The 22,529-nt window shown below is 40.3% G+C and overlaps 1 protein-coding gene across 2 annotated transcripts in view; it reads left to right on the forward strand.

Annotated features, from left to right (window-relative positions):
- PLXNA2 (plexin A2) overlaps positions 1-22,529 on the forward strand; it is a 520,505-nt gene that overhangs the window by 35,707 nt on the left and 462,269 nt on the right. For both annotated transcript variants that reach the window (XM_020807529.3, XM_020807530.3), the window contains exon 2: positions 21,214-22,490. In XM_020807529.3, coding sequence (XP_020663188.2) covers positions 21,214-22,490 — 1,277 coding nt within the window. The remainder of the gene's footprint in view (positions 1-21,213; positions 22,491-22,529) is intronic.

A 22,529-nucleotide genomic window follows, 5' to 3' on the forward strand; every position in this document is an offset into this window, starting at 1 on the left:
GAGATAAGCCTGTTACATGAAAACACAAAGGTTGTTTGTCCAAGAGCAGTGATCAGTCTTCTGAAGATGGTGTGCCGATTTCGAGAAAGATGCCTAATTACAAAATTCTCATTTCACAGAAAAGTAGTGTGGTATTGAAGAGCAAATACCCTGCCAATAACATGAATACAAGCATTGTGGGCAGCAGGGAGCAAAGCATTTGCCAACTCCAGCATGAAGTGGACATTTTTTGGGAAACTTGGCATGGCACTGTTCTACTCTACGGGTCCAAAGTAATGTAAGAAGATAGAGCAAGAAGGTCAGGAATGTTCCATTGAGGATTTTCAAATAAAGAACTATATCTGTATCCATGGAGAAATAGCTGGAGATTTCAACAACCTGGGTCAAATCTCCAGCTGCCCCACTCTAGGGTAGAACTCTGTATCACTAATCCCATTGTTTTCCTGTTGCTTTTAATTCGTTGATATCTGGCATTGACCTTTTACTTTATATGCCACTGTCCCCAAGTCTTGTTTGGTTCTAAGCATATGTGTTACATTACTCATTCATTTGGCTCTTTACTGTCTACACTGACTAGTGGTGCTTCTTCAAAATCTTTTCACTGTTTCCTACCTGATGCTTTAATGGGAGATATTAAGGACTGAAACTGGAATTTCTACATGCAAAACAGGGGTTCAATGTTGACCCTCTTCTCCATCTGTGATTATTTTTCTTGGTTCTTCTCTGATATAGCTTCCCAGTCACTGACCAAATATGAGTGTTATCTAGCATCAAGTTGGAACCAACTAAGGGTGCAGTTACACTGGCAATAAGGACCCCATTTAAGCATCACTTAAATTGATTTAGATTTTATTGTTCATACAATGTAAGAGTGAAATGGGCTGCAAAGTGAATTTTTTTCAACTGACTGGCCTTTTAAAAATTGCTGATAAATTTGCTACTAAAATCAGTTCAATTCAATGCACTTTTGTGGAAACGAGTCAATTTCAGCAGTGGGTAGTTGCTAAAACCAGTTTAAATCACCAGAAATAAATCATTTTCCATTCAGTGCATGTGAACATGGCCACTGGTTTAAATACCACCTGACATGAACCTGATTTTTAAAAATGTTTAAACAGAAATTGATTCAAATTGCCACCGTGACTGCAGCCTTATAGTGACCCTGATGGCTTTAAAGCTAAGTGAGATATTAAAGGATCAATTTTACCAGTTCCACCCCCTCCCTCATGCGTTTCCATAGCCAAGCGGATCAAACTCAGATCTCCTGAATCCAAGCCGCTACAACACACTGGGTAGTTACATCCTTCTTATCCATTTGAGATACTGACAGACTAGAGAAAATGGGAACATGTGTGATGTGGTAAAAAGAGAGATGTACATTGAGGCTTGTTCCGTAGGCATGATCATGTTATTTCCCCCTTCCCTCTACTTTATCTCTCTGAAGCAATTCAGGCTTGTAAGACCTGCCCTTTTGGTGACCCTTGTTACAATATATGGAATCCTATGAAATTTCTGACAGGCTGGTGACATACAACTGTGGCTAGTAGGGTGAAACAGTGCCCCCCCCGTTCTTTGCCAGCCAGTAATGAATCTTACTCTGACATTATAAAGTGGGTGATGCTGAAGTATCCAGTAAACTGGAAGACATTCATCTGCAATTAGGGAAAGAAAACCTTGAGACGGATCTGTTACACATCTCTCCTGGATTTGTAATTATTGTTTATGATCATCTTTTCCTTCGTGGTTGCTTTTCTTTTTTTAGTTCTTGTATTGCTAGTAATGCTGTATATTTATTTCCTCACTGAATTTTCCAAACAATATTATTGGCTTTCAACTAGGAAGGGAAGAGTGTGTACAGTTCTCCTTAATATTATTCTCGGGACCCCTAAATACAACTGTGATGGTGGTGGTGCAGATGTAACACAGTGCTGTAGGTTGTAGGTCCCACTTTATAGAACCGCAGATCCGAAAGCACTGTTTTATTTTACGTACTAAAGATATAGTGATAGGAACTTGGGTACTGTATAGGGACTTTAGGTTACAAATGGAAACATTATCAGTCACAGAGAAAGTCTGTACCCTCATTTTGAGTTTTCATATATATATATATATGGTTCTAGTTCCATTCCTAAGGACACTTAGCGGGGTGTAAGGAGGATCATTTACAGTTGCACTGCACATGTGTTTGTTCTCCTGGACTCTCTTTCTGATAAATCATTAGATTTCTTACCTTTTTTTTTTCCAAATATTGCTGCTATAGTGGTGCCTCGACTTATGGCCATCCCGACATATGACCATTTCAAGTTGCAACCAGCTCCGGCTGAAAAATTATGCTTCGAGTTGCAGCCAGAGCTTCGAGTTGCAATCAAAAAAGGCAGCAGAAAAAAAGTGGGTGATTCAAATTAGAGGGCTAACCATTGGTCAGGGAAGAGCTTCTTTGGAGCTCTTTCACCCCAACGGTTAGAGTGTGTGCATTGGAGGAAGCTTGGGACTGCCTGGTGCTGCTTTCTAGTTCTGAGTAAGTACATTTACAGGGTTTTGCAGGGTGGGTTTGGCTGGGGGGGGGGTTATGTTTCTGTGCTGTGATTTTTTGTGTGTATTTTGGTGTGTCTATTTTTTTTTCAGCCCCAGCACCTTCTGACAGGGCTGCTATGTGCTTTATTTTTGGTTTGTTTGTTTTTTAAGCCCCAGCGCCTTCCGACAGGGCTGCTGTGTGCTTCATTTCTGGTTTGTTTTTTTAAAGCCCCAGCGCATTCTGACGGGGCTGCTGTGTGCTTTTTTTTTTTAAGCCTTAGTGCCTTCTGATGGGGCTACTGTGTGCTTTATTTATTTATTTTTGGTTATTTTTTGGGGGGGGCTGGAATGGATTAATCATGTTCCAATGCATTTCAATGGGAAATAGTACTTCAACTTACAACCATTTTGAGTTACATCCCTCTTCTGGAATGGATTATGGTCGTAAGTCAAGGCACCACTGTATACATATGGTAGTCTCATGATAAAAAGCATCTCATTTCTAGCCCATTACAATTAGATCAATATTAGAATGACAGCCTTCTGTTTCTTTTCAATTCATTCATCATCACCACACCATGTTTATGTTGTTCACAATCTTCTGCAGGCTGGGGTCTTCCAGATGTTAACTATCCATTTTAGCTCCGGCTGATTGGAATTACAATACATAGTACATGGCATGCACCACTCAGAGGAAGCCTGATTAATAATGTCCTGTTTTCCTGGCACCACTCTAACTATGGCGAGGTAGCAGTTTTCAGAGAGGTATCCTTGTTTGATGATGTATAACAAAAATAAAACAAAATTATTGTAGTATAGTTTTATTTCATGTTGGCAAAAGGAAAAAGGGAAAAAGGGAATGCCCCCTTCTCCCCAGAATATTAAAACACTTTAAAGGCAAGCAGACTTATTTCTTTGTGAGTGCTGATCAAAATCCACTTCATCAAGCACAGAGGGTATAAATACCTGTCTCCTATGCTTGTTCCCTATAAAGCTGTTAAAGTGCTACAATATCTGCTTTTCTTTTTCTCCTTTGCTTTTCATGCTGAGACAGACTAACATGGCTATTTCTCTGAAGATTTATTTCACTATGAACTTTCATGATTTACAATGGACTTCCCCCAGTATGTGGAACACAGCAGTTAGAGCAAAGACTCATTATGACACAGTGGGTCATAATGGTAATGTGCTTTCAAATGACAATGACATTGACAACATTAGTAATGATGAATCAGAATGTAGGTTACATTTTGGTAACGGTAAGGTAACCTACCTGCAGCCACCTGCAGAAAATGTACATGAAGAGTTATGGATTAGTAAAGATAAAGAAAAAAGTTAAGGGTTAAAACTTCCTGCCTCAGCTAGGTTCCAGAAAGCCTGATTTTAGACTGCTCTGGTGACGATTTTTCTCTCAATGCATTTTCTCCAAGTCCATGTCACTAGTGGGGGAATATTCTCCTACAATAACCTTTCTCCACTTGGTGTCCTCCAGACATCTTGGTCTGTAATTCCCATCATCTCCAACCAGCATGCCTGTTGGCTGCAAAATGCTGCCCTAGAAGCTTTAAGACCTCCACGATTCCATTTTGGACTTGTATCTAGTAGATTTTGAATCAAGGTAAATTTTAAAAAAGAGGGAAGGGGAGAAAAAAACTTGCAGTGATGGCAGTTGTCATGAAGCTATCAGATTATTGATTATAGTGATAGATTGCTCCAGAACTCTTAAACATAAAGTACGGTGGTGAATGGAAAGCTCACCATGGCTAGCTCAACCTGGATGTCATCTGGATGTCATACTTTCTCCCAGAAATCACAAACTGTGGGTGGTTGGGTTCTTGAAATGTCACCATTACTTACAATACTTTAAAACATGCACAGAAAACTACACCAGCACAAAATTTTCCCATAGTGGAATGCTTGGAGAAAAATTACAACATAAAAAAGCAAGGCGTCCATGTAGCAGAGTTTTATATATAACCATCAGAATACTTCCCCAACTACAAATCGTTGTGCAAGGCACTGTATATCCAATTGCTTTCCTAGACTTCTTGAACTTAGGTGACAATTTTTTGTCACCAGACCAGACTTGTTAATGTTAAGACAACTTATAAGAACATGGTCTTCATTTTATCAGACCATTTTCTGCTCAAACAGAAAATACACACATAATTTACTATCAGCTCACTCCTATGTGGTGGACGTGGTGGCGCTGTGGGCTAAACCTCAGAAGCCTGTGCTGCAGGGTCAGAAGACCAAGCAGTCGTAAGATCGAATCCACGGGACGGAGTGAGCTCCCGCCGCTTGTCCCAGCTCCCACCAACCTAGCGGTTCGAAAGCATGCAAATGCAAGTAAATAGGGACCACCTCGGTGGGAAGGTAACAGTGTTCTGTGTCTAAGTCGCACTGGCCATGTGACCACGGAAGATTGTCTTCGGACAAACGCTGGCTCTATGGCTTGGAAACGGGGATGAGCACCGCCCCCTAGAGTCAAACACAACTGGACAAAAATTATCAAGGGAAACCTTTATCTTTACCTTTTACCACTCCTACCAAAAACAATATGGAAACAAACATGTATACTGAGGTATGCTAACATGGCCATAATTTACTTTGAACTCAGTGAAACTGAGTCAATGATTCTATGCCATATAGGAGTGAATTTTAAAACTAGTGAAGAACGCTTCAACAGTTTTAAGTGTATTTAACTATTTTAGTATGACAGGTTAAATATTTAACATTTACACTTTGCTATTTATGTAATGCTAATACTTTAATACTTGCTCTAACTATTTTAAGTATTACAATCATATCAAGTGAAAATGAAATAGTAAAGTGTCTGATCTTACATTCCTCATATCTTTCTTACCTTTGATGTTCCACACCTGTAAAATGTGGAGTTGTTGCTTGACCAGGTCAGAGTGCAACTCAGTTTCAGAATTGTGCACTGGAATTTCTGGTTTGCATCTGGCATCTGGACTATGCAAAGGCAAGAGGGGAGGGGATGATATCTCTATTAGACCACTAAAAACCCCAAAGACAAATACATACAAACTTTCATGTCCAATGAGTTTTCATCTTTAAATGTCTGTGGATGGTGCAATAAAAATTCAAGAGTTTCAAAAATTATGGCTAGATGTTTATGCCAGTTTCAAAATAAGGGCTGCACCGTAAAGCAAGGACTGTTGGTTTTAAATGGCACCTCTGACAATGTTGATTAAATTGCCCCAAACTCACTATGCAAAAGGTTGCCATCCACTTCTGTATCTAGATTTTGATGCACATATTGGCAGGTTATTCTGATATATGGTGCTCAGGCTGCAGCAAGTAGTTAGTTCCATCCACCTCTGGAGCCACCATTGGACTTCTTTGTCCAGTTGATAAACCTTGGGTTCTCACAAAAACAAAGCAAATTTCACATGCCCAAAATATGCCTACTCTTGCTGTAAACTTGCATGATGCAGAAGTACACTAATATAAAAGCAAAAGTTCACTGTCTCCACCCGGTATCCCATCAGGAGGAGCTTTTATGAAGAATCCTGGTTTTGTTTGATGGATATGGGAGGAAGCCCAATAGTAAGAGTTTCTACATACATACAGAGTGTGTGTGGGGGGATTTGGTGACCGTTTATACCCTAGAAACACCGCCCCCCCACAGACCTTATTTTTTTCATAAGAAACAAAGCATATTTTAGCTCATTGAAATATATACAGGCACTGTACATCAAAATGTTTCCTCCACTCCAGTTGTTACTTTTTGCGGAGGATTCTCTCATATTTCTCATTGTTTGCATGCAAAACGGATGGCAGTCCATAGCATCTGTCTGCTGTTAACAGAAAAAAGAAAGAAAGAAAAAACAAGAGTGAAAAGACTAATCATGCCTCCTGCCACCACATGGAGATTAAATGACACTCTCCCTCCACCCAGTCCTGCCAAAACCCGCTCTTGCTTTTCCTTCAGTGAGAATCACAGGCATTTGAATAATAATACTGTGGTCTCCATTAAGATGACAGTGGCGAAAAAATCAGCTCAAACCCTGTGATTATGCCTTCAATCTAATAATTATTTAAATACCAGATAACGCCTTTCAGACTAATTGAGGCCTTTCAGCTGCCTGCATTCGATTGCACTGCTGCATTTACTCCCTCTCAACTTCTTTTACCAAATGGCTCCAAATTGCTTTTAAAGTTGCATTTATAGGCTACATAAATTACATGGCACTCTTCTCCCTCACAAGCCACCCAACAAAATGGTGGAGCAGTAGAAATGATCCAAGTTAACTTGCTTGTGTTCCCCTGTTTACAAAATAAAGCAAGGGGAGGAGGAGGGAAGGCACAGGGGATGCCCCAGTCCACATGCAGTGGGAGGGGGAAGCCTGCTAAACTCACACTCCAGTCTAGAGTGTGATAGAAGAGATTTCATGCTGGCACTGCCTTCTAAATGTGTTTTACTGAACAAAAGTGATGGCTGTTTGTTGCTAATGTTTGGGTTTGCAAGGTATAGTTTTATTCACTTCTTTTGGCTAGCTTAATGGTTTAATAGAAGAGTGAAGTACTGTACATGTCTTGATCATAAACAAATAGTGAAAAATGACATGGTGTTCTTTTCCCCTGCAAGCCATTCTGCAAAATGATAGCAGGGCAAAGAGGTGCATTCCCCATTGGATCTGGTAACCATTAACAAATTCTTAAACCCAGTTGTTAATCTGAACTAAAAGATACTTATCGGCTGAAGTCCTGTTGTGTAACTTTCTCTCCATATTCTGTCCTAACGGTAGTTTCTTGTCCACACGGCAGATTATGTATCAGGATAATCAAGTGCTAAATGAGGACAACCCGCAGGTTCTGATGATCCACACAGTGAAAGGCTTTGCTGTAGTCTAAAAATCATAGACTGATCTTCTTATGAAATTCTTTGGTGCACTCCAATAGTCAGTAGATATTTGCAATCTGATCTCGAATGCGCTTACTTTTTGGAATCCAGCTTGAACATCAGGCATTTCTTGTTCCATATAAGGGAGAACCGTTGTTGCAACACCTTGAGCATCACTTTGCTTGCTCAGGAAATTAATGCAATGGTCCTATAGTTACTTTAGTTCTTGGTGTCTCCAGTGTTGGGGACTGGAATATATATATTGAACATTGTTGGGCCATTGTTGTGTTTTCCATATTGGCATATTCTTGATTTTAACAGATTCTGTCTCTGAAATATTTCTATTGGAATTCCATCTAACCCTGATGATTTATTTCTTCTTAGTGCTTTCAGGGCAGCTTTCACTTCACTTTCTGGAACTGCTGGTTATTTGTCATAGTTTGCCTCTTCAATGAGTCGGTCATCCTTTTATCTCTTCTGTATAGGTAATATACTGTTTCCACCTTCTCTTTATTTTCTTTTGGTCAAGTAGTATGCTTCCCTGGTAGATTTCCTATAGATGATGGAAACATCCCCTCCCTGCCACCAGATCTGTCATGATGCTGGATCAAATATCTTGGTTTGTGTGCATGTGCATGTGCATGTGTGTGTGTGTGTGTGTGTTTCTTGTCATTTTCCTCCCTTTCAAACATGTGTATGCACATGATTTGTGTGTGCATGTGCACACACACACACACACACACACAGAGAGGTCTCTGCTTTCAGGATTTGCTGTCATTTTGTCAGAGAACAAAGCTACTCAAAGCATGGTTCTCATGTTTCAGTCATTGGTATTTATTGCCAGTTATCAGGCTCCTTTTGTATTCTTGAAAAGGAGTTAGCAGACCTCGAGTGTCCTCCTTAGAGCAGAAGCACCTGAGCCACTTGAATTTGCCCTTTGGAAATGATCTTCCTCCAGAAAGGAGGATGGAAAATGTTTTTTTATATATATATATTTTGTACAAGTTGTGAAATTAATGAGAGAAAATATATGAGTGAGGTTGAACTGAAAGGTGAGCCGGTAACCTTGTGCTCCAGTCCCATTCTGTTTCCACACTCTAATTCAGGTTCACCTCACAGTAACTCTCCAGCTGGGCTGCAGCAATCTTCCTCTTCATAATAGGCACTGTAGTTTTCCTTTCATTAACACGGAGGACAGATACAATGGCTGCAAATGAAAAGGCCTCCACAGAAGAGAAGTAATCACTTTGTTGAACTGCCTGCCTGTTATTTTTGCCCTTTCCCCTTGTGCTGTCTTATCAGTGACCCCAGGAGCAACTTGGTTACCTCAGGAAAGCACCTGTCTCTTTCCAGCTTCCCCCTCAGAAAGAAATGGCAACAGGCTTTAAAAGTGAAGCCATTTGTCATAGTTCTTTTAAAATCAGATTTTCCATTTTACAGGACTTGATGCATTGCACAATCATTTTATTTTAAAATAGGAAAAAAGAACTATAATGCTAGACTGCCTGCAAACTTTGCTTTAACCCTGTGGGGGTGGTCTCTTACATAACTATGCATATTTGTCAGCCAGTTGTGTGGTGAAAACTACAGGATGAGTAGTGTTTTAAGATGTATACCTGCTTCCAGTTTTAGGGAGTAAGACACTCAGAATGAATAGAGATTTAGTTAATTCTCGGAGAACCTCTCCTCCAGAACTTATAAAAGTTGCTCTTTTGGTTTTCATCTATAGCTCTGTAGAATGTCACCACCAGCAGCCATTGTGGTACATGGGGCTCATGACTACATGATCCCACAGGCCACCTAAAATGCTGGCAGTCCAAGCCACCCCCTGGCTCAATTCAGTCCACAAGCGGTTGCTAGACTTTCCATTTTGGGAGCATCCTATCAATATCAGTGCTATTTGTGAAGCAAATAAACCGTGATCAGATGAACAGAAATAATACTCATGAGTTTACATGCATAGGATTGCACTGTTTGGATTGTTTAACAGTTAAATTAAGTTAGGCCAATGTAATTAATTCAATAAAATCTTATCATTGTTGGAGCTATCTATAAAATTTTAAAGGAACATCTGAAAATTTACCTCCCTATTTTGCATTAATATTATGGAGGACTTTACATCTGGTATCACTGCATCCTAATTGAGTATTTACCAACAGTAGCTTAATAGTTGTTAATTTAATAGCAAATCCCTTTGCTGGACTGATACGTGTGTGAAATGGAGCTGCAAGAACATCTGTCAGAAACCACTCAACAGAATGCAGAGGGATAATGTTGAGTGTTTCGTTGTGAAATCTACCACTCAGGAGCAAACAATGTATTACCATGGTAAAAATCCTACTGCAAAATACCCTGTGTAGTGGGAGATTGTTGGTGCATGACCAGTGTGTGGCTGTTTGGGTGACAAACAGTTGGAACAATCATGTACCACATTTACACAATTTCCAGTTTATAGTATGTGATTGCTATAGGATGCTGGCCAATAGCAACCTAAAATACCACTTCTCCTCTTAGGTCCTTAAACTGCCACACAGGGAGCGGATTTTACCAGTAAGCTTCTTCTTCTTGTGGATGATGGTGACATTCTAGATCAGGGAGCCCGTGTTTACTCTGGAATTTTTTAAACCCCCCCCCAAAAAAAAATCAAAGGTGGTGCCACAATAGATTATACTACATCAGTGGTTCTTGCAAGCTTGGGTTCCTAGATATTCTTAGACTACACTTCCAGAAACCCAGGCCAGCACAGCTAGTTGTGAAGACTTCTGGGAGTTTTAGTCTAAGAACATATGGGGGCCCAAGGTTGAGAGCCTTGGACTACACAATTGCTTTAGCATGTAATTTGATCTCCAAATTTAGCTTCCTTCTGAGCAGAGATGGAGAACTACTTGCTAAGACAATCTGCAATGTCTGTGATAGATCAGTGATGACCAAATTAAAGATATCTCACCTTCAGTATTGTTGTTGCTTTTCCCAGACTAAGAGGAAGCATTACATTATTGCCTCCATTTCCTGAACAGCCATGTTTACTTGCTGCTTCCACAAAGTTGATGCTTTCCCTTCTGCTGCTTCTAAACCTACTTTGCATCAGAATTGCTGAGTCATGAAAATAAGGTTGCTACAGAAGGTGATCTTAATCTTGAAGCAATAAATCTTGCAGTGTGACCTCTTGTGTTGCATCTTCATGTCATCTCTGCTGTACTTTTCCCCTGAGGGTAGCTCTAAGCTATGGGTTTGAATTAGGCTTGGTAGTTCTGCAGATGATAGTTCATTTCAACTGGGTTTCGCTCACTCTTTCTAAGGAGACTAAATAAAGTACCAGTTGCTTTTTTTAAGGAGCAGTGATCCATATGCCATTTGTATCTGCTATGCTTAACTTCAAAACTGGGGTGAGAGTTTAAACTGCAACTTAAAAGGGCAAGACATAGCACTTCCTTAGAAAAAAAATGGATAGAGCAATTGGGAATTTGGGATGTTTAGCCTATGAAAATGCTGATTATTTATTTATTTATTTATTTATTTATTTATTTATTTATTTATTTATTTATTTATTTATTTATTTAATATCCTGCCTATCTGGTCGGTTTAGACCACTCTAGGCGGCTTACAGCAAAAAAACAACAACACAGAAATAATTAAGTGGGGAATATGAAAGAGTAAATGTTATAAGCTTTGAGACAGCTAGTGGGACCTGTAATACAATATTGTATATGGAGTAAATTCCAGTCATTCCATTCCATTGAGTTGAACTTGCAGTTCTTGAGAAGATTGATTTCATTTTTAAAAAATTCTCTCAGGGAGGGTTTCTTGTACCTCTGCAAACTTTGAGATTCTCCCAAGCCAGCAAATACTTCCCCTTTTTACATGGATATGCTATTTGGGATACATAGGCAATGACATTTTCTATCTATTAATTTTAAGTATACAGGAAATTATGAATAGGTGTTCTCTCTCTGATGACAAAGCAAAGACATCACCTTGCCAACAAAGTCAAAGCTATGGTTTTTCCCATAGCAATGTATGGAAGTGAGAGCTGGACCATAAAGAAGGCTGACCACAGAAGAATTGATGCTTTTGAATTGTGGTGCTGGAGGAGACTCTCGAGAGTCCCCTGGACTACAAAGAGAAGAAACCTATCCATTTTGAAGGAAATCAACCCTGCGTGCTCACTGGAAGGACAGAACCTGAAGCTGAAGCTCCAATACTTTGGCCATCTGATGAGAAGAGAAGATTCCCTGAGAAAGACGCTGATGTTGGGAAAGTGTGAAGGAAAGAGAAGATGGGGATGACAGAGGACAAGATGGACAGTGTCATCAAAGCTACCAACATGAACTTGCCAAACTCCGGGATGCAGTGGAAGACAGGAGGGCCTGGCGTGCTCTGGTCCATAACGACTAAACAACAACAATAAAATCAATCTCAATTAATGGATGCAATTCATTGCTGCAATATTACCATGGCCATTGAGAACTGGCTTAAACAAATATGTGTATTAGATAGTTAATAGGAGCAAGAATAGATCTATCAGAGACAAAAACAAAGCAAAAACTCCTAACTGAGCACCATATTTAGTTCCTGATTATACAAGGGGATGAAGACTAATAATAGGGAGGGCAGCATTTTCACAGCTTGATTGTGAGATTCTAAAGACTTCAGTAGATTGGTCCTTTAGATTAGATTTTAGGAACGACAGTTCCTCTTTTTTTCTGATAAATTGGGGAAAAGATAGTGGTATTTTCTGCAAGAGTATCCCAAATATTGGCTTGGTTTTATGGAAGCCATGCTTTACACTTGCAGCAAAATAATGTAGTAATGCACTCCAGTTATATATATATATATATATATATATATATATATATATATATATATATATATATATATATATATATATATATATATATATATATATATATATATATATATATATATATATATATATATATATATATATATATATATATATGTATGTGTACATCAGTAACAGTTGGCACCATACTATAGCAAACAGAAGGAAAGCAATCCTGAAGGTACAAACTAGAGAGGTTATACAGGAGGGGATTGGGGAAGGAGTTTTGGCTTGGAGACCGCTAATAGAAAATCCGCTACCAAGCTGGAGATGGTCGCCGAGTAGTCACTGAGAAGGATAGGAAGAGGGTCAACAAATGAAACAAAGAGAGAAGACAGAAGGGGTTCGAGGATATTGTTTCGTAGATATTGGTGAGCCGGGCAACGGAGTAATATGTGATCTAGAGAGTCTGGCTCAGATGAGCAAGAGGGGCAGAGTCTGTTATTACGTGGTATGTTAGCAAATCTGCCAAAATGAGCAGCTGATGGAAAGATGTTTAGCCTTGCTAACATAAATGCTCTCCTTTTACTGGGATTAATTAATTTACTAAAATAATTGGAGGGTCTACCGAGAGAGGGAAAGAGACAGAAGAAATGGGGGGAACAAGTAGGATTTAAATTGAGAAGTAAAAGGTTGAGTTCCTGTTGCCAGAGTTTGGATTTGATGATTTGGTGTGCTCTATAAAGGTTGATGTCTGCGAGGGATTCGGGGGAGAGGTCCAGAGATACAAGCTTGGCATCGAGAAGTTTAAACCACTTGGATGAGAAGGGATCTTTTAATAGATCATTGAGTATGGAGTCTGGGTGAGTATTGAGGTGCAGTCTAAGCCAAAACTTGAAAGTTAGGGACCAAGCGGTGGTAGAGGGGAGATGAATGCCTAATTCAAGTATCAATGTGGATAATCTAATTAGGTTTGGGACCCCAAGAATCCTTCTGAGGAAGTGGGCTGCTATTTTGTCAAGGTCTTGATTTGTAGCCTCAATCTGCTTATGTTTCTCACTTGTGCAGAAATGGTGCCATTATCATTGTATTGGAGCCCATACTCAGAACATTCTCTTTCTCTTGCTCAGAGGCAAGGATAGCAAAGCAAAAAGTGTGCTGCTTATATACCACCCCATAGTGCTTCAAGCACCCTCTAGGCGGTTTACAAGTTAATTATGCAGGCTACACATTGCCCCCCCCAGCGAACTGTGTACTCATTTTACCGACCTCGGAAGGATAGAAGGCTGAGTCAACCTTGAGGATGAGTAAACCGCAGTACAGCGGTTTAACCACTGCGCCACGAGGCTAATTTCACCATTCTTCTCATTGTTGGCAAAGAATTTCCTGGTAGATGCAATGGAGTGCTTATATTAAGAACACTTTGATTTATGCTTAAAAATTACTCATTTTGCACAAAATTGTCAATTTTGAGCAAAATTGGTTAATTGTATAGCGATTGACTTAAGAGTGAATGGTTGGAATCTTTAAAATCATGTAGTCTTTCTGTGCTTGCTGCTTATATGTGTACACATGCACAAGAACACACTCATGCATACTTTGTTTCTCAAAGAGAAAGAGTATATGAGATGTTTTACACAAATTACAGAGATGCTGAGAGGAGGAAAGAGTTCTTTTCCTTTCTCTTGGCTGAAGGCAAGAATCTTGTGGAGCTTTAAAATTCCTTGTCTGGTGTCTTGTCATCTAGATATAGCCTACATCAATGAGAATGAAGCATTTAGCAGATGTTTAGCAATCCTTCTAATTCTCTCTCTCTCTCTCTCTCTCTCTCTCTCTCTCTCTCTCTCTCTCTCTCTCTCTCTCTCTCTCTGTGTGTGTGTGTGTGTGTGTGTGTGTGTGTGTGAGAGAGAGAGAGAGAGAGAGACATGATTGTCAGTCAGTGAACTTATTCCTCTACCTATAAAATGTGCTTTGCTTAGGATTGCCCTGCATTTTGCTAATGCATTTTCCTTATGCTCAAATGCTTATGCATTTTTGAGGTGAAGAAGCAAATATAAATTTCAGTGACATCTACAGAAAAGTGTCAATAGATGGATTATAGGCCTCTTTCATCCAAATGGTTTTAGTGGTGATAACTATAGAACAAATGCTTCAGATTTCTGGTGCTTCTGTGGCCAGACAATTCTGTGTAGCTCAATTTAATTTATCCTGGTTTTTTTAAAGGTACTCAGGTACCTGAGTTCATAATGGCTAACAAGCTTTTTGACTGCAGTTTTGTTAAAGGGGTTTCACAGGCTTAAGTTAAAGAAGAACTGATTCTTGGTTTGCAGCTAGTGTTCTGTAAATATATTGTGCAACTGCATTTCACAGTGTTTCAGGTAAGTGGGGACTTTTAGGTATAAAAGGGATTATGAAGCATAACACATCTCATCTCATTTTCCCCATCCTCATGGTGTTGGTTGTTTTTCACCTTGTGTAGCTTGAGGGAAAGGGTAATCATTTTGCAGAAGATAAACACACAGAGAGAGAAAGGGAGAGAGAGAGAGAGAGAGAGAGAGCGCTTTTTAATAACTTCAGATCCCGGAAGGGTGGATAAAAGGCTTTCTGATGTAAGCCTGCATCACACAACCAGTGTTTTTTTTAAGGCAAGCCTCTCATTTCCTAAGGAAATCTCAACCTTATGAGTCTTAATTCTACTTGACAGTTGCCTGTGTTTGAATGAAAGGGGAGAAGAGGCAGGTGGGTGGGTTGGTGAAAGAATCTCTAAAGTGTCTTGTTCTATGCCTTTGTCATCCACCTGACTTATTGTGAACTACATATTATCTTATTTGATAGCTAGAATCCAATTCAATATTTGCATGGCAGAGCTCCAGCAATAATAAACTTCTACAGTGAATCACTAGTAGTTAAGCTAATTAATTTGACACTTATATTCCTTGTTGTGCACAAATTTGTGCAACTGGTGTGCAAGTACTAATACCAGCACTAACTTTTTAACTAGAGGCAATTCACTGCTGAGATTTACATCACTGAACTTCATACCAGAGGACTCTGGCAGATTTTTTCATTGTTACATTTACATGTCCCACCTTTCTTTCAGTAATCTCAAAGTGACATAACTGCCTTTTCTTCTCCCCACATTATCTTCATAACAACCCTGTTAAGTAGCTAAGCTTGGAGAGTGTATCTTGTCAAAGATAACTCCCTGAACTTCCTGGCTAAGAGGGGATTTGAACCCAAATTCATTTGACCAATGTTCATGTCCTGTTGTCTTGCATTCACTGAGGATCTGTTTACACATAGCCACCTGAACATATGGTTGTTGCTTGAAAAGTGTATGTGTGATGCCTACTGTATCCTACTCAGGGTCAGAAACCCAGATGTGCAGAATTTGGATTTGAACATTCATTGACAGGGCTGGCCCAATCATTAGGTAAAGGGTGGGGAAGAAATGGATCTGTATTTCAGATTACTTGCCCTGTGCCACCAAAGCTGTCCTCCTGACCACAGGAATAGTAGAGAGTGTTTACCTCTCTACTATCAAAATAAGTATCATATGCCAGTATCATATTTTAATGTACACAGAATAAACTAGTGGAAAGGCAGCATCTTGTCCTTTAATTCAGACAACAAAGTATTTGGGGCCACTCTGCTAGTTTTCAGACACTGGAAAGAAGCTTGTCAGCATGCAGAAAACTGAATTAATCCAACTGAAGAAACTGGTGATCCATAAAATTGGTATACTGCCACAAGAATAGGTCAGTTTGTAAAGTTCTATGAATGCTCTGTGGCAATGTCATACTAGTAGAAGGAGAATGCTTTGGTGGGGCTGGGGAGAGAGATTGTATTTGTTTCAACTCATTGAGATGGCAAGAACATAACGTGATGAAAGTCTTCCATTCATAATCTAAGGAAGAGAATTTAGGATATATTTTCCTCATAGATGAGTCCTAAGTGAAGAGTGGAAAACGAGAAACAGGAATCTGTCTTTCTAATGATCCTATAAAATGTGACATCCATATATTAGTACTGTGAGAGACCTTAATCTGCATGCAGTAATTTCCTTCAGAACGCATGAGCTCAGAGAGGCCAACTAAATTCACGTCAGGGAGGTCCAGCTTTTTGTCCATTCAAAGAGACAGACCTTCATTGCAAATTGACTGAGTCACTGAGCAGAAAGGCCCACCAGTGAGATCACACCACTTGCAGGAGTGCTGTTACTTTGTAATTGGAGCTGGGACATCCTTCTGGAGATCACCACCTGTGCAATGGCAACATTTTTCAAAGTGGTGTGTCCCTGTTTTATGATAATGGCAGGACTTTCTGCTTAGCAGATGTTTAGTGGAATGTTGGTTTAATTATTTAATTTTGTACAGCTATACACAACTCTTATAGCTTTAATAAAGCCAGCATATCATCACCCCAAGAAGAAGAAGATGGTAAACCACTTCTAATGGTCATCATAAGTCAGACTTGACGGCATGTGACTATTATTATAAGCAATTCTTAGAATTTCCAAAAGCAAAGACATCCACCTTTGTCCTTAAAAAATAACAGCACCTGCAAACTGATCTTGAGCTAGGCAATCACTTTGTTTAGAAGTATCCTAAGATGTCATAAAATGGCAAGAAAGTTTTTGAGTTCTACAAAACCTTCCTTGAAGCTGGTTGACAAATCTCTCAGAATACAATGAATTTGGAGGAGTTCCCCAGTGTTCACAGACTTTGTGAGGCACACATGAAGACTTTTCCTGTCAGCATGGATCTATGTGTTTTTACAGTTTGTTAGTGTAAGACACTGCTTTGCCTGTCCAGTGAGGCCGATTGGGTCAAATACAATAATGGTTCTTGTTTCAATACTATTTCGTTGAATGAAGTCCAGGGTCTGTTTCAGAGTGGTGCCAAATTACAACAAGAGTAGGGCAGGGCAAATCTATCAGTTCACTTTCTCCCATATTTCAATTTTTTGAAATAAATCCAGACTAAACTGACTGAACTGAAACAAAATTCTCACCGATGCTTAGTCAACATTGAGATTCAGAAGCATACCTACTTAATGCCATTCACTGCCAGAATGCCATATTTTCTACCTTCCATTATAGAAATAATGAAAGAGGTGCTCAAGCCATTTTGCTGCCTGAAGCAGGACACCAAGCGATGCCTTCTTCCTTGTTGCCTGTTGCTCCCAAGTAAAGTTACATAGTACCCTAGGTATTTTTGACACCTGAGGCAGGAAATTCAATGAGCACTCTTCCTAGGCAGTAAATACACAATACTGTTAGTGAAATCCTATTAAGGAATTGTAATCTGTAATGACCCCAAGGTGCAGTGATCCATCGGATCTCTAGGTTGTGGCCTTGTTCAAAATTAGAGCTCTTCCATTTGTGCATTATGTAATGAATATCACCCTTGTACAAGCATTCAGTAAAGAACAACAGCAAGAGCAATGGGCCATTTCATGTGCAAAAAAATTTGAACAGGATTCTACCCTAAATGACTTAAAGTTGCCTGAGGTACTAGCCTCATTCTGCCTTCACATGGTATTGGGGTTAGGCAGTGTAATGTGATAGCATTCACAAAAAGACCACTGATATTTTTCTACAACAAAGAACTGAACATATGCGTGTAAATGATGTACATCTTCATATATGCATATATTTCATACCTGTCGTACCTTAGCTCATATTTCCAAGACACATGTCTATGGGTGTAATTAAGCATTTCACATATTTCTTGCTTAAATAATAGTAATATACTGGTGCTCGTTGCAATAATCATACATATAATGCTATTTGTAAGTTACCAGAAATAGTTGCCATGACTACTATGTATAGCAAAATCCAAGGGCTTCTGGATTGCAAGTGGATTTCCAGAACTACTTGGATGAGTGCAGTAACAATTTGAGCATTTCTTCTATAAACAGCATTTCTTTTCTCTTGTCTGAGTCCAGTAAATGTTTTTGTTATTTAAAAAAAGTGTGAAGCTGCTAAACCGGACCCCCTTATGAGGAATGTTCTTTCAGACAAGTACTCTGCAGGGCTGACAGGTAGATCAAAAAGTCGGTGCTGAAAAGAGCCTACAGTTGATGGCTGCCAGAGACAGTCAAAGGCTGTCCTGCTGTGACAGCTAAGAGCAGAGGCTGAACCATTCTTAGTCAGGTTGAGCTTCAGATCGTACTCCAAAAAGGAAAGAGCTGACAGAACTGGAGATCCTGCAAGCTGCAGTAGAGTGTTCAATGCAAGGCAGGGTTTAACTGAGAGAAACACTGGGAGACTGTTTACAGTAAGATCAAAGAGTTGTTGTATGAGCATAGGAAGTTGTCTTATATGGAGTCAAATCATTGGTCCAGCTCAACCAGTGCTATCAACTCTGATTGGCAATGCCTTTTGTGGTGATTCCCCATCTAAACACCAACCCATTTTGACCCAGTTTAGCTTCCAAAATCATATTAGATCAGATTTGTTCAGGATAACAGTATAGTCTCACTGTCACAAGTGATAGCAAGAAAGATGTTTTGAGAGGATATTTGAACATTTGAGGAGTTAATCCCAGTCTCAGGCATTATACATTTGATATACTTCAGATGTACCTAATCCCTGTTCTTTAATGTTCTGTTTCAGAATGTAAGCACATGGCATTGAGAACAGGGAAATATTTTAAGAGTGCCCAAGAAATAACTAGTGGGAATAGTTCATCTGTGAGATGTAAGGAATATTTTTCAGGTCCTGAGAAGGGTGTATTAATATTTTCTAGTTGCTCTTGTATAGATGAACTTGCTCTGGATAGACATTTTGCCTGCTCTCTCTGAGGTATATATGGAAGGGGGAAATGAGGCTGCTAGATTGAATGCAGAATGCTAATTCTCCTGCCATGCTGATTGGGGGTGTGTGCGCTCTGGAAATTATAATCCAAATGTGGGCTACTTCTAATTTTAAAACAGGTAGCAACAACAGTGAGGAAGAAAGATGACGGGGTGAAGAGTGAGTTCCCTGGCAGGGAAGGGGGCAAATGCCCTGAGGATGTAGGCTGTCTTGGTCTCCATTAGGATCTCTTTCAGTACTTCTTTTCATATGCCCTTTTAATGAGGATAGATGGTGAAGGCCGCTTATTCAGACTGAGGCATTTCTGAATGAAGGTGTCAGGGCTGATATGACTGCGAAGGACTTCTTCCTGAAATCTTTGAAAGCTGCTGCCAGCCAAAGTAGAGTCACTAATTTATGTTCGCCAGTGTTCTTCTTGATAGATACAATTTCTTGTGTTCATATGGTGATGCTTGTGTGGGGAAAGGCCAGAGAAATAGTGCAGCCATTTTACAGAGCATAAGGACTACATAAATAGTACTTATTGGGAAGGCTTGGATGTAACAGCCCTTGATATCAAGAAAATAAAGAAAGAAAACTGTCCTACTACTCTCCATGCCCAGTTTCTATGGATGGTCAAACTGTGGACTTGTCTTCTGCAAAAAAGGAGACTTGAAATATTTATATTATTTATGGTATTTGTCGAGAGTCAACAGTATCCCATCCTTGAGAGTTCAGGGCCAAACCCCAAGTGCAGTTTCAATAGGCAGAAGTTGGAAGAGGAGTCTCCCCCACTGCCCCAAGCTTTGTGTCGCTGTTTCCAGGGCTTGTGCAACAAGAATGCTTTTCAGTCACTGTGTTTCCTCCAAATGGAAGCACAGGCCTGACATCGGCATGCCAAACTAGGAGCAAGGGGAAGGAATGAGGGGAGTGCTGCTGGGCATGTACACTCATGCCCTTTTGACATACAGTACCCTCAATATAGACACAACCCTGTTACTCCCAAATCAACCTGTTTCCTCTTTCGAATTCTCTTCATCCTGAGATTTGTTTCTCTATCTAGAGACACATAGGAGCAATTCTGAGACTTCAGCCATTGGCCTGAGATCTGACCAGCTGTGTTCATGATCAAAATTGTTAGTTCTGTACTGCTCCCCGTCCCTAAAAAGATGGGGAGGAGGGCATGCTCTAATATCCTCCGAACAGCCCAAAGCTGCATTTGTGCTTTTCATACCTACCCAACCTTGAAATAAAAATTGGAATGTTAATTCATTATGCTTTACAAAGTAGAACTTTCCCATCAGCTTCATTTTATGCCTGAGGCAGACTATACCTGTTCATATATTGTGCATCCTCATGCATCTGAATATGTTCTCAGTGATGACAGTGAAAGCCCACATTGAAATGAAAACTAAGAAGAGTCCCTTTTTGGATGATGTATAAAGCTCACAATGCAATCAAAGTTTGGAAAAGTTACTTCTTTGAGCTGCAATGCCCAATATCCAAACTCTGGCTGCATCATCATCTTCTTCTTCATCATCATCTCCTGGGACACTTTCTCAGAGGAAGGGGTGGGGAAGTAAACTGCACATTTGGGAGTGTGTGATGAATATCTGATCTCTGCCACTGGATACTCCTTATGCATCTAGTTGGCATGTAGCCAACGTTTGATGGACTTGCCAGTTGCAGACAGTGGAAGCACTGCTTAGGGCTCCAAGATTCAGGTGCATGGGAGTTACACAGAAAGGAACATAAGATGCTCTAGCCATGTAAGCTACCTCTGCCTGAGATTTCTTTCCCTTTAATTAAATTGTAAGCCCTTGGATTTCATGGATAGGAAGAAGCCTCTTTACTTGCCCTGCAACAGAAAAGGGACCTCACTCTCCCAGCCAGAATTTGTGAGATTCGATGGCTGGGTAGGTGAACTGTCCATAACACACACTTGTCTTTGGGCAAAGATTGATGGATTATTGTTACCTCTTGCAGCTGAATGAACTCATGACTCAGAGCATATTACAAGCAGTTAAATTGTGTAGCAATTAATGCATAGAGGCAGAAGAGAGTGCTAAAGCCTGCACTGTTTACTGAAATGGGAACCTGGCTCTTGACTTTAGGAATGCCTTTGTTTTATCTCAAGGACTCTTTTTGAAAAAAAAAAAACCCTGCTCAGATTGCATCTCCCCACAAGATCGGTTTGGTCTAATCTTTTTCTCTCTGCATTTTTTGTTTTGTTTTTAATTGCTGTAGAACCATGTGAGGAATGCTGCTGCAGCAAGAGACACACAGAGGGAGTGTTGAGGTTTAGACTCCCGTTCTTCTCCACTCTCCACCACAGGATGGAACAGAGAAAAATCTGGCCTCGGATATGGGACTCCGACGGCTGGACAGTGGCCTGGGTGCTTGTTTTCTTGATGTTCTTTTCTAGGCATGTCACCAGCACACCTACGTACAATACCTTCCACTCTGAGAACCGGGAATGGACTTTCAACCACTTGACAGTCCATCAGGCCACTGGAGCAGTCTATGTGGGAGCGATCAATCGGGTTTATAAGCTATCTGGAAACCTGACCATCTTGGTAGCTCACAAGACAGGACCTGAGGAGGACAACAAATCCTGCTATCCTCCACTTATTGTGCAACCCTGCACGGAAATTCTGACCCTGACTAATAATGTTAACAAGCTATTGATTATTGATTACTCAGAAAATAGGCTGCTGGCCTGTGGCAGCCTCTACCAAGGAGTCTGCAAGCTGCTGCGCTTAGATGACCTCTTTATCCTGGTGGAACCATCACACAAGAAAGAGCACTACCTTTCCAGTGTAAACAAGACTGGCACTATGTATGGAGTTATAGTTCGCTCTGAGGGTGAGGATGGGAAGCTTTTTATTGGTACAGCAGTGGATGGCAAGCAGGATTACTTTCCCACACTCTCTAGCCGAAAGCTGCCACGTGATCCAGAGTCATCATCCATGTTGGATTATGAGCTCCATAGCGACTTTGTATCATCGCTCATCAAAATCCCTTCAGACACACTGGCCTTGGTCTCTCACTTTGACATTTTCTATATATATGGATTTGCCAGTGGCAATTTTGTCTATTTTCTCACTGTCCAGCCTGAGACTCCTGAGGGAGTGTCTATCAATTCAGCCAGTGACCTTTTCTATACATCTCGAATTGTGCGTCTTTGCAAGGATGACCCCAAGTTCCACTCATATGTCTCTTTGCCCTTTGGTTGCGTAAAGGGTGATGTGGAATATCGCCTCCTACAGGCAGCTTATCTTTCCAAGCCAGGAGAGGTGCTTGCCAGGTCCCTCAATATCACAGCCCAGGATGACATCCTTTTTGCCATTTTCTCTAAGGGACAGAAGCAATATTACCACCCTCCTGATGACTCTGCTCTTTGCATCTTTCCCATCCGTGCTATCAATGCCCAAATCAAGGAGCGCCTACAGTCTTGCTACCAGGGGGAAGGCAACCTTGAACTCAACTGGCTGCTAGGCAAAGATGTACAGTGTACTAAGGCGGTAAGAAATGTTCACAGTATTTTAATGAGCTTCCTTATG

Source organism: Pogona vitticeps, chromosome 4 (assembly GCF_051106095.1).
Source record: "Pogona vitticeps strain Pit_001003342236 chromosome 4, PviZW2.1, whole genome shotgun sequence".
Taxonomy (NCBI): Eukaryota; Metazoa; Chordata; class Lepidosauria; order Squamata; family Agamidae; genus Pogona; species Pogona vitticeps.